Source organism: Acanthochromis polyacanthus, chromosome 7 (assembly GCF_021347895.1).
Source record: "Acanthochromis polyacanthus isolate Apoly-LR-REF ecotype Palm Island chromosome 7, KAUST_Apoly_ChrSc, whole genome shotgun sequence".
In the NCBI taxonomy this organism is placed as follows: Eukaryota; Metazoa; Chordata; class Actinopteri; family Pomacentridae; genus Acanthochromis; species Acanthochromis polyacanthus.
In genome coordinates this window covers 34,281,240-34,294,558 of record NC_067119.1, presented here as the reverse complement: position 1 = coordinate 34,294,558, position 13,319 = coordinate 34,281,240, and the positions used below count along the sequence as shown (strand labels likewise).

The window sequence follows — 13,319 nt, the reverse complement described above, 5'->3', positions numbered from 1 at the left end:
AGAACTCAGAGAAGTGTAGTTGATACCAGCAGGTCGTAGATTGAGTTAAAATAACAACATGACCAACTTCTATCTGTCTGAAGTTACAGATGTCATTCATTAACTATAATCTGTAAACACTTGTGTTTTTGTGCTCCCAGAGGGGATTTCGTTTCCGTTACGAGTGTGAAGGTCCGTCACATGGTGGCCTTCCAGGAGCCTCCAGTGAGAAGAACAGGAGAACATACCCGACTGTAAAGGTGGGTAACAACACTGGAGCTACAACCTGTGATTATTTTCTCAATTAATCAACTTATTTTGGTCTATAAAATGTTAGAATGTTGATCTGTGTTTCCCAAAGTCTGACAAAATGCACTCAAAAGTCTTGTTTTGTCCAAAGATATTCAGTTTACTGTCAAAGAAGAGGAGAGTAACTTGAAAATATTCACATTTTAGAAGCTGCAATCAGAAAATTTAGATTTGTTTCTTAAAGAATCACCCCAAACCAGTTGATTATTAAAACTTTTGCAATTAAATTATTATACACCGAGACCCTACAACACTCTGACAAAAGTTGGTCATCATGCCAATAAACATTGGCTTCATTCACAAAGCACAGATTTTTGTTCACCAAATTTCTCTATTTAAAGTTTAAATAAACATCACGTCACTAAAGTTTATGGCTTTAACTGAACATGACCCTTAAATTACTAAATATATAAACACAAACTACTGGATGCATTAACCTCCATAAAAATAGAGGGCAATGACCTCCTAACGGAGGTCAAATGCAACATTAATCAATGCATTTTTATGTAAAATTTATGTATTGCATTTGCATACTTTCACCTTTTCTGTCCACAAGTGAGCTGAATTTCAGACTGATTGATACATTTTTTTTAAAAAGCAATGTCCTTTAATATCTACATGCTGTTGTAATAAAAACAGATGCAGGGTTAGAAGGTATTTTTAGTTATCACAGAACAACATCAGCTCTTATAAACTTCTAATTTCACATATTTGTAGTCTAAATGCTGCTAATTACTCTTAGAGCTGCATTTGTGTTACTCAGAAGTTAGTTTGGGTTATTGTGGAACTTATTTACTTGATAGCAAACTGTAAATGTTGGTCTCTATTACTTCACGGGCTCATATTATAATATCAGATGTTGTTTTTACATCTGATCTGCCGCCCCCTAGAGACATGAATAGGAATGAAATCCTGCAGCCTCCTGTTACTAATTGCTAAATAGTTATCTAAAATCAGTGAAATCATACAGATTGTGATGTTTCCTTTCTGCATCTCAGATCAATAATTACATGGGTCATGCCCGGGTAGAGGTCCAGCTGGTGACCCACTCTGACCCTCCTCGCGTCCACGCCCACAGTCTGGTTGGACGTCACTGCACCGAGAATGGCACATGCACACTCGACATCGGCCCAAATGACCTCACCGCCTCGTGAGTATCCAGTCACATCTTCACGTCAACCTGAAATGTAAAACAGCATCCTAAAGCTCCAAAGAGGGAAAGCAGAGTTTCATTTTTTTTAAAAACAGGTTCAGTCCAAGAAACAATGAGTTTAACTTTTGTCAGGCTTTAAAAAATTTGAGGATCTTGAGGAACTAGTTTAGTTTAGTTTAGTTTATTTAAAAAAGGACCGCGTGCAGTTACATTAAAAAGATGGCTACACCAGATTTAGCATCATGCTAATTTCCATCTGTCGTCCTTGGTCCATAAAAAAACTAAACTAAATAGTACTAAACTAAACTAAACTAAAATAGTACCTAACAAAACAGTCATTTTAAAGATTTTAAAACTATTTAATAATGATAATAATGATGATTGATAATAATGACCTTTAAACCTCGTGGCGTGATTTAAGGTTCTGAGAGTTGAAGTGAACGATGTCTACATAATATAAAGAAGTATCACATTTGCATAGTTAAAAAATAAAACTGGATGAAGCTGACAAATATGATAAATATTATAATGAATTTACCATTAGTTACTGTGAGTCTTTGAACAGTGTTTAAAACATTGTTGGATCAAATTTAAAGACAAATTTAACAGCATAAATATACATGTAAAAATACAGAATTTATGTAAAAATCAGTAAATATGATTTTTTGTGTGTATTGCTCATTATGACATTTTTAAAACAGTATGAAGACAGGCAGTTATAATAAAGTTTATATTATGACTATAAAATATGGATTATGATGTCTATTGTTGGTGTCTCTTGCTGTAGATTTAGTAATTTGGGGATCCTCCATGTGACCAAGAAAGGTGTCGTCGAGGTTCTGACCAGGAGGCTGAGAGAAGAGAGGAAAAGACAGAAAGGAGCTCACTGTCACCTGACAGGTAAACACACCTGAATGATTTTGGGGTAAAATCTCAGTGTTTTTATCATATGTCTGATGCAAAAGTGCTGTGGTTGAAGAAGTATTCAGATACTTGAGTAAAAGCATCAGTACTACAATGTAAAAATACTCTCTTTGCAAATAAAAGTCTTGCATCCAAATTTTGTACATAAGTAAAGGTACAAAAGTATTGCAATCAAAATATACTGAAAGTACCAAAGCTAAAAGTATTCTTTATGTAGAATGGCCATACTTTAGAGATATCAACTAAATATTTGGATTTAGTATGTTATAAATAAATTTGTAGCCAGGAGATTAAGAGATCAATAAAAATTAATGAAGAAAAAAAATTGTTTCTGAGGGTTTTTGGGGGGTAAATAGCTAAAAGATGTTTCAAAACACTACAAAGAGTTTATTAGCTGCACTTCAATGTCTTATAATCATCAAGATCATAGATTTGTAGAATTTAAGGAATCATTTGTCGATGTTTGGAGCAGATTCAGAGGAGACGTCCATCCAAAAGGAGGCCAAGGAGCTCGGGAAGGTGATGGACCTGAACATCGTCAGGCTGAAGTTCACCGCGTACCTGCAGGACAGTAACGGAGCTTTTACCAGAGCGCTGAAACCCGTTGTCTCCAACCCTATCTACGACAGCAGTGAGTCCACAACATCAGCATCAATCTGTAAACAGGAGGCAAAGTTCGTTAGCTCCATCTAGTTGCAGTTATTTTTATCATTTTAGACACATTGACACTTTGTTTAACCCCAAAACCTGTTGACAGTTTTGAAAAGTGTGTTATATTTCAAAAATTGCCAAAAGTACACGAGTTATCAGACCAAGAAACTGTAAAAATGGAAAGAATTGTCATGTTTACAACTTTCCAACAGTTCTTGAATGCCTCATTTCTAACCTTTTGTTTGAATGATCTGGTTCCTTTCACCTACAGAGTCACCAAACGCCTCAAACCTTAAGATCTCTCGGATGGATAAAACTTGTGGCTCCGTCCTCGGAGGAGACGAGATCTTTCTGCTCTGCGACAAAGTCCAAAAAGGTGAAAACATTTGTCCTTTCTCATGTTTTGGGCAGAGATAAAAAGCTGATTTATGTTAAAAGTTGTTGGAAAGATGGTTCTCCATTTTGGTTCTGAGTCTTGTGACTGTTGTCTTAAGCTGAAGAAAAGTCCCATCATGCCCCTGTGCTTCACTCCTCAGATGACATTGAGATCCGTTTCTATGAAGAGGATGAAGAGGGATGCTGGGAGGCATACGGAGACTTTTCACCCACCGACGTTCACAAACAGGTACAAAGAGTTTGTCTATTTGGCTGCAGCACTTGAGGCCGCCTTGGGTCTCCAGATGTTTTCTTTTATGATCTCAGACTTAAATCAGGGAGTTTGATTAACACCAGCTTTGTTACTGTGCTGCAGTACTGGAATATGGTTCTGTTTTTATTCTCAGACTGAACAGGAAACTTTCTTCTTTGTTTTGAACTCAACCAGATCGAACTGGTAAGACTCCATCTCGACTCAGACCTGACTCCTTTTTGGGGGACTTTTTGAGTCAGACTCTCTTTTGGACTCAGACTCGACACCTTTTGGATTTTTCTGACTTTGATTTAACTTGTTTTAGACTCCTTTTTGTTTGACTCCTTTTGGACTCTGACTTGACTTGGAGCTGAAAGCATTTGAATTCCATCTCGACTCAGTGTAAAACAGTCAAATCCATGTTGACAAGAAGTTGAATCTCACTCATGACTCCTGTTGGACTTGGCCTTGACTCAATTGTTTTAGGACTGTGTATTGAGTTTTTCTGGACTTGGCCTCAACTCCTTTTAGATTCAGACTGGACTCTTTTCGGATTTGTCTTGTCTTGACTTGACTTGTTTAGGAGTTTGTTTTTAACTTGGCCTTCAGTCTTTTCATATTGTCTTGGTTTCAACTCCACTTAGACTTGACTCTTTTTGGACTCAGCCTTAACTCAGACTAGACTCTATTTGGACTCGGTCTTGACTTGTTCTTGACTTGAACTTGACTACCTTTGAACTCCATTTTGACTCAGACTCACCTTCTTTTGGACTCTTTTTTTTTTTTTTTTTTTTAAACACTCAGCCTCGTCTTGAATTTGACTTCTGCTTGATCAGTCTTGACTCCTTTTGGACTTAGTGTTTACTTCAACTTTGACTGCTTTTGGACTCGGTCTAGTTTGTCATAAGTAGTTTTTGATTCGACTCCTTTTGGACTCCATCTTGATTCTGACTCAACTCCTTTTTGACTTGGACTAGTTATGGACTCCTTTTGGAGTCAAACTCAACTTCTTTTAGACTCCATCTTAATTCTGAATCCCCTCATTTTAGATACATACTTGGTTTTGACTCTTATTGGACTCTTTCTTGACTTGATACCTTTTTAACTTTCACTCAGTTTCGAATCAGTTCCTTTTGAACTCTATCTTGTGTTAGACTTAATTTCTTTTCGACTTTACCTGAATTACTTTTAGATTTGTGTTGATTTGGACTCAAACACACGAACCTTTGAACTCTATCTTGATTCTGACGGATTTCCTTTTGGACTTTGATTTGGTTTTGACTCCTTTTAGACTTGACTCGGACACAGACTTGATAAGTTTTGAGCTCGTCTCAGTTGCGACTGGACTGCTTTTGGAGTCCATCTTAAATTGGACTCAGATCCTTTTGGATTCAGATTCGACTCCTTTTGGACTCTGACTCAGTTTTGACTTGACATCTGTTGCACTTGTGACTTGGACTTGATTCTTTTTGGTCTCGAGCTCAACTGCTTTTTGTCCGGCGCTGCATCAGCTTTGTCTTGACTGCAGCACTGCAGTTTATGTGTTTATTCTGGCCAGTACTGTGTAAATGAATCACACTCCTGTGCTTGCACTAGGGAAAATTTGTCTCTAGCCACTGTGGCTAAAGTGCTAGAATTTTGTTTAGCCACACTTTTTCAGTATCTGTACTGCGACGCGCAAAATTTTGAAAAAATGGAGTCCTTTTCCTGCATTCTGGTGCATTTTGATGCCTAAAATTATGTTCAATATTGCTTCAGTTTATTTCAACATTTTAATTAAAAAAGTTACTCACATACAATTTGCATCTGGACTATTTTTATTTCAAAATTTGATTAATTGTGCAGCCCTAAGTTAACCCTTTTTTCACATTTATTAGGCAAAATTAGCTTCGCCACCATGGCTAAACATGCTAAAAATGGCTTCGCCATCCTGAGGAAGGCTTCGCCTATGGCGAAGTGGTGAATGGCTAGCGCAAGCACAGCACTCTCATTGTGTCAGTTTGGTCCCGGAAAGATAAATGTTTTGAAACCATAAAAGCAGCACAAGAAAACAGCAGCTCGTCTGTTATCTGAGCTGAACGGGGGAATTCCTTCAGACTGACACAAAACTTCACATACACACGTGGACAAAATTGTTGGTACCCCTCAGTTAAAGAAGGAAAAACCCACAATTCTCACTGAAATCACTTGAAACTCACAAAAGTAACAATAAATAAAAATTTATTGAAAATTAAATAATCAAAAACAGCCATTACTTTTGAATTGTTGATTAACATAATTATTTAAAAAAACAAACTAATGAAACAGGCCTGGACAAAAATGATGGTACCTCTATAAAAGATTGAAAACTATTTGACCAGAGTGACATGATTAACTCAGGTGTGTCATTTAATTGACATCACAGGTGTTTCCAAACTCATAATCAGTCAGTCTCCCTATTTAAAGGTAGACAAGTAGTCACCCTGCTGTTTGGTGAAAAGGTGTGTACCACACTGAACATGGACAACAGAAAGCGAAGGAGAGAATTGTCCCAGGACATCCGAAAAAAAATTATAGACAAACATCTTAAAGGTAAAGGCTATAAGACCATCTCTAAACAGCTTGAAGTTCCTGTGACAACAGTGGCTCATATTATTCAGAAGTTCAAGACCCACGGGACAGTAGCCAACCTCCCTGGACGTGGCCGCAAGAGGAAAATTGATGACAAATTGAAGAGACGGATCGTTCGAATTGTATCCAAAGAGCCCAGAGCAACCTCCAAAGAAATTAAAGGTGAACTCCAAGGCCAAGGTACATCAGTGTTAGATCGCACCATTCGTCGTTGTTTGAGCCAAAGTGGACTTCATGGGAGACGACCAAGGAGGACACCACTGCTGAAAAAAACTCATAAAAAAGCGAGACTGGAATTTGCAAAAATGCATGTTGACAAGCCACAAAGCTTCTGGGAGAATGTCCTTTGGACAGATGAGACCAAACTGGAGCTTTTTGGTAAGGCACGTCAACTCTATGTTCATAGACTCAAAAAGCAAGCATACGAAGAAAAGAACACTGTCCCTACGGTGAAACATGGAGGAGGCTCAGTAATGTTTTGGGGCTGCTTTGCTGCATCTGGCACAGGGTGTCTTGAAAGTGTGCAAGGTACGATGAAATCTGAAGACTATCAAGGCATTCTGGAGAGAAATGTGCTGCCTAGTGTCAGAAAGCTTGGTCTCAGTCGCAGGTCATGGGTCTTCCAACAGGACAACGATCCAAAACACACAGCCAAAAACACCCAAGAATGGCTGAGAGAAAAGCGTTGGACTATTCTAAAGTGGCCTTCTATGAGCCCAGATCTGAATCCCATTGAACATATGTGGAAGGAGCTGAACATGCCATTTGGAGAAGACACCCATCAAACCTGAGACAACTGGAGCTGTTTGCTCATGAGGAGTGGGCCAAAATACCTGTTGACAGCTGCAGAACGCTCATTGACAAATACAGAAATCGTTTAATTGCAGTGATTGCCTCAAAAGGTTGTGCAACAAAATATTAAGTTATGGGTACCATCATTTTTGTCCAGCCCTATTTCATTAGTTTGTTTTTTTAAATAATTATGTTAATCAACAATTCAAAAGTGATGGCTGATTTTGATTATTTAATTTTCAATAAATTTTTATTTATTGTTACTTTTGTGAGTTTCAAGTGATTTCAGTGAGAATTGTGGGTTTTTCCTTCTTTAACTGAGGGGTACCAACAATTTTGTCCACGTGTGTAAATAAATCTTTCATTCACTAACAAAGTGTCTGCAGAGCTGAAACAAATGCAGAGTTTTTTCCTCTGTAGTACAAACAAAGCACTGTAAAATATATTCATCACACACATGTACCACAAATTTTCCAGCTAGAAGATGCATTTTTTTGGATCAGATAATTATCTGATCTGATATCTGATCTGAATGAGCTTGTAAGGCTGTGAAATAACATTTTAATCTGCATGAAAGTTCTAACTTTAGTGCTTAGAGCTGCTGGTTTGTGGATTATGCAGGCAACATCTTCATCCTGTTTCCAGTCTCAGTGCTAAGCTAACCATCTCATGACGAGCTTCAAAAGAAACAGACAAATAACTGTTTAACTGTTGAGCTTTAAAAATTATTTCTTGATCTTGGAAACTGCTTAGCTAAGTAAAAAGGGACTTTGAGTCGAGATCATTGTTGCAGTGGAAATTTTAGAGTAACAGTAATCCAGGTTGGAGAGGAAATATTTAAGGAAAGGATCAAGTGAAATCTTTGAAACAAGCTTTTGTGTGACAGAATTCTATAAATCATAATTTGATCCTGGTTTAAAATGAATCCTGGCTGCCCTCAGTTAGTCTTGTTTTATTCCACAAACCTAAACAGATCTATTGAAGGCACTAATCTTTAAAAACAGCAGCAATTATGAAGTTTTATAAAAGGCTCACTATAATTTTTAACAAACAAAAAAGGGTAATTTGTGTATTTATTTCTAGGACTGGATCAATCTACATTTGGTAAAGCAAAATGTCGGTTCGCATCTCAGTCAATTATGACTCCATGGTTGCATCTAGGAAGACAGAATTTTCAGTTTTTTACAGAATCTGGTGAAAACAACTTGTTTTTGGAGATTATTTTTAAAATAAAACCTGTAGATTACATAGTCGGAAAGTTAAAAATCTGACAATTATTACTGTTTTTACAGTTTCAAGCTCTGATAAATGGTGTACAGATATTTTGTATAATCAGAAAAAATAAGTAACATATTATAACATTGGATTGTCAGTACTGATGCATTCATGTAAAGTAACATTTTACTGCTGTAGCTGCTCATTTTCAACTATTTTGTTTGTGAGAAAGCAGCAAATCCTCATATTTGAGAAGCTGCAGCCATTAAATGAATGAAATATTTGTTGTTTAAATGGAAAATTGTTCTTAGGATAGTTTTGGTAAAATATTTGCTTTGTTTCCTGGAATTTAAATCCTTGTTTTGATGAGATTTTACACTTAAAGCTAAAACAGAAAGTAAACAAACACTTCCAGGTTCAGAACCTGGTGAAGAATGTTAATATTTTTAGGTTTTCTTCAGTGTTTCATTATGTAGATCTGTTTTTACAACTGTGGGTACATAGCATAGCAACAAGAGATGCTAATAGCTAATTTGGCTGCTTTTAAATGCACAAATTTGACAATTGTGAACAAATACAGGCTACAATGGAACAACAACTACCTGAGCTTACAGGGTGCAGCTCAAATAGGCCTTTACTGCATAGAGGTATGTTTGCATCACTCTCATACAATTTTTCCTCTGTCCTCAGTATGCCATTGTGTTCAAAACGCCAGCCTATCACAGCACAGAGATCGAGCGACCCGTCACCGTCTTCCTGCAGCTGAGGAGGAAGAAGGCCGGTGACAGCAGCGACCCCAAACAGTTCACCTACATCCCCCAGGTCCAAGGTGAGCACCAGTGTCCCTGCATCAAGACATTTTAATGATCTGCTACCTGTAAATTAGAAAAACTCCAGTGAGGCTGCCAGGAAGATGTTTATTTTTGGGGTTGAAGCTCGTTTTAGTTTTGGGGTTTCCCTCATTGGAAACGGTCGACATGCACCAAGTTTCAGTCCTCACCTACTCACTCTGTTGTTTGTGATGCCGCAGAATCATGAAACTGACAAATGGATGGAGAGAAAATAACACCGTCGTCCCACTTGTACTTTTATGAGCTTTAAAGCTTTAGTGTCAATCTTCTGCTCTGTTTCAGACAAAGAGGAGGTGCTGAGGAAGAAGCAGAAGCCGCTGCCTCACTATGAAAACTGGAGAGGAGGAGGAGGAGGAAGAGGTGGAGGAGCTGGAGGATTTGGAGGAGGAGGAGCTGGGGGAGGAGGAGGAGGTAGGAATTTTAACTTGACATAAGGCATCAACAACAGCATTAGAGGTGGGGATTTCCAAAAAGTAACATGGAAAAGAAGAATATATGCTGCAAAATTAACTAATGTGGCAAACTGATCCTTCACAGCATCGTGGTTAACTTCTAAATTTCTTACTCGGCGACCATGTCAGCCAACTTTAAGCTTAATAAGCCATGTAGATGCTCTTTGAAGTATTTATGTTCTTGATCTACTCAGTAAAAAAGAAATTCTTTGGAAAACGCTTTATTAGAATTAATGTCTTACCTGTTAGAAATCACACTTTAGTTGTCTAAAATCTGTAACAGCTAGCAGGCATGCTTTTATTGTGTAGAATCATGCTTTTGTTGTTTGGGATTGTGCTGTTATTGTGTAGTATTTAAATTTAGTTGACTGGAATCATACTTTTATTGTCAAGAATCTTTCTTTTGTTGCTTGGGATTGTACGTTTTAGTTTCTTGCGAGCATGCTCTTATTGTGTACAATCATGCTTTATCTGCTTAGGAATTATGTATTTATCATCTCGAATCACGCTTTAATACCTTAGGATGTAGCTTTTATTGTATAGAATCATGCTTTAATTGCTTGGCATTGTGCTTTTATTGTCTAGAGTATTTATCTGCTCAGGAACATAAGCAGAATCTTGATTTGGATCCATAGAATCATGCTTTTTTTCCTAGAATCCTAAGCTCCTTTGTATTAGGTTTTATCATGTAGAATCTTACTTTGGCTGCTTTGAATCAGAGTTTTATTTTCTAGAATCAATCTTTAACTGCTTAGGAATCATGCTTTTATTGTTTATAATCTTCCATAACTGCTTAGTTTTGTGCTTTTATTTTCAAGATTTCAAGATTCTAATCTTGATTTTGGCTCCATAGGATCAGGCTTTTATTGTGTACAAACTTTGCTTTGACCTCTTTTGGGATCAGACTTTTATTGTCTAAAATTATGTTAATTATTATGTTAATAGTTACATTTATTATGTGGAATTCTTAGTTCCTTTTAGTCATGCTTTTATTGTGTCGAATCCTACTTTAACTAACTTAAATCACATTATGTGAATTTGGAAACGGGTTTTATTTTATATAATCATTCTTCTTACATTTGATGCTTTGTTGTTACAGGATTCCAGTTCCACCAGCAGATGAACGGAGTTGGAGGTGGAGGAACTGGAGGCTTTTATACTGGAGGTTTCTCCAGCTTTGGTGGAGGGGGAGGGGCTCAGATGTCAGGCTCTGCCCCTCAGGCAGGCTTTGTCCAGCAACAACTGAGCGGACAGACAGGCTCACCGCTGCAGCAGCAGCTGTTTCAGATCGGTACGGTAAACTCTGACTGTAAAACGTTAAACTTGCGTTGTTTTATCAAAATGTTTGCTGATGATGTTTGACTGTTAGCTTGACTTTTTTGTTTCCAGCTGCCACCCTGAACAGCAGAGCCTCTCAGAGCGCCAGACAAACCGCCGCCGCCCTGCTGCAGTACTGCAGCACTGGAGATGCTCGGGTCCTTCTGGCCATCCAGAGACACCTCTGTGGCATCCAGGACAGCAACGGAGACACGTCAGTCTTCATTTCATTCACTTTTATCAGCTGGTTCATCTGAAGTTGCACAAAATCGTCTGAATTTAATTTGAAACCTGTTTTCACGCTGTTTTTTTGTTTCCTCACAGTCCGTTACATCTGGCCATCATCCACCAGCAGACAGCTGTGATCCAGCAGCTGATTCACACTCTGCTCAGCAGCCAGCAGCAGATCGTCCTCAACACGACCAACCACCTCCAACAGGTAGAAACTTTACCAGTCCAAACAATGCATCTTAGCACAGTTAACCCTCTGAACTGCAAGAAACTTCTGGCTGCTTTGCACTCACTGTGGCTTATTTTTCACTGCAATGGAAACAGAACAGCGATGACTAGACATAGAGAAACTTAGAAATGTCTTCTGTGCATCATGACAGTTACAGTGCCAAATTATATCTAAAGAAATTTAAATATATAAAGAAATTAGAATTACTTATTTTACAAAAGGAAAAAAATGAAAACCTGGAATAAAAAAAAGTTTGGAAGAACATAGAACTTTCCATTATTTACAGAATCGGGTTAGTGTAAAAAGTAAAATTTTGGTCAATTTTTAAATAAAACTTGGAGGATAAAGTGATTTTTTTTTTTTCCTGAAACATCACAATCGTAAGCTTAAGTGCAGTCAGTTGTTTCAACACAAGATTACATTATAGATAAATAGTATCATTGGAGAGTTGAAAGCTTTAGTTTCTTGCTATGAATAATGGTTTAATTGTTGCATATTAACTGTTGCATATGACGTGTCTCACCTGAGTTCTCCCCCTCTGCAGACTCCTCTACACCTGGCTGTCATCACCCGGCAGGTGAAGGTGGTCGAGGTGTTGCTGAGGGCCGGTGCCGACCCCAGTCTGCCCGACAAAGATGGTCGCAGCCCCCTCCACCTGGCAACGCTGGCTGGAGACCACAACACGCTCCGCCTCCTATTGGCTCACCTGGGGGAACGCCACGCCCACCTGGTCAACACCCCCGACTACCACGGTGAGATGAGGAGCTCCACTCCCCTGCAGCACCTGCAGTTCCAAGATTTAAAACTAAAAGACTGAAATGTTGTTTGTCTCCATCAGGTCTCCACCCGCTGCACCTGTCTGTGAGGAGGGATGGCGAGCGCTGCCTCCGTCTGCTGGTGGAGGGCGGAGCCAAAATCAACGCCCCCGAGCAGAAGAGTGGATACACGGCACTCCACCTGGCCGTCAGAGAAAACCTGTTCAAGATGGCCTGCACTCTCATCACTGAGGTAACGACCCATCAGATCAGGTGTATCCACAAGGGGGGCGGGGCTTCTGACACAATGATATCACACCTGTGAATTCTTTTGTGTTTCCAGCTGAAGGCTGATGTCAACGCCTGCACGTTCGGAGGAAACACGCCGCTGCACCTGGCAGCCAGTCTAGGCTCGCCGACACTCTGCTCGATGCTCATCGCTGCAGGTGAGATGCACAAACACAGTGAATTCACAATCACACACAAAAACACAACAGACAGGTGAATAAAGGCAGATTCTTCTTCAGGTGCCGATAAAAACATGGAGAACGATGAGCCGCTCTTCTTCAGCTCCTCATCGGATGAAGAACACGACCAGGACGAACCTGCCAGAGACGAATCCGCCTCACCGCCGATCAACGCTCGAAAGAGACCCGCAGGAGGACACACAGCTCTGGACCTCGCCAAGTGTCAGAAGGTAACAGTCTTCAAAATAAAAGCATGAGACATGGCAAAACGGCTGCAAAAGACTTTCAGTTTAGCATGTTGTATCTCTATGGTCGATCTATTTTATGCAAGTTTTGCCCCCTGTGGTGGCTGTAATTACATAAACAGATAGAAAATGACCACAGAAGACATGAAGGTTCTGTGTTTTGCATCGTTTTGTGAGTTTTATGTGGTTACAGATGAACATATAAAGACCATAGAAAACGCACAAGAGATGCAAAACAACGGCAGAGACATGAAAACCAGCCATCCACAGACCAAACTGAGTGTAAAGAGAAACAAAACAAACTAGAAGAAAATGACCCAGAAAGACGTAAACCAAAAATAAAAGAAACATAAAACGACCACAACAGACGGATTAGATTTGCCTGTTGCATCTCTTTGTGGTCATTTTCCGTCACTTGGTTTTAAACAAAGGTACAAGCAAAATGACCACAAAAAGACACAGAACATCACAGAGAGATGCAAAATGAAGCCAAAAGACTTTAAGTTTTGCA

General features: G+C 38.9%; 1 protein-coding gene across 1 annotated transcript in view; it reads left to right on the top strand.

Annotated features, from left to right (window-relative positions):
- Positions 1-13,319, top strand: part of nfkb2 (nuclear factor of kappa light polypeptide gene enhancer in B-cells 2 (p49/p100)) — a 38,441-nt gene that overhangs the window by 20,837 nt on the left and 4,285 nt on the right. The window contains exons 5-19 of the mRNA XM_022216535.2: positions 141-239; positions 1,287-1,438; positions 2,229-2,341; positions 2,838-2,996; positions 3,288-3,392; positions 3,553-3,641; positions 8,952-9,090; positions 9,395-9,523; positions 10,664-10,855; positions 10,954-11,095; positions 11,206-11,320; positions 11,886-12,093; positions 12,180-12,349; positions 12,440-12,542; positions 12,624-12,793. Coding sequence (XP_022072227.1) covers positions 141-239; positions 1,287-1,438; positions 2,229-2,341; positions 2,838-2,996; positions 3,288-3,392; positions 3,553-3,641; positions 8,952-9,090; positions 9,395-9,523; positions 10,664-10,855; positions 10,954-11,095; positions 11,206-11,320; positions 11,886-12,093; positions 12,180-12,349; positions 12,440-12,542; positions 12,624-12,793 — 2,085 coding nt within the window. The remainder of the gene's footprint in view (positions 1-140; positions 240-1,286; positions 1,439-2,228; positions 2,342-2,837; positions 2,997-3,287; positions 3,393-3,552; positions 3,642-8,951; positions 9,091-9,394; positions 9,524-10,663; positions 10,856-10,953; positions 11,096-11,205; positions 11,321-11,885; positions 12,094-12,179; positions 12,350-12,439; positions 12,543-12,623; positions 12,794-13,319) is intronic.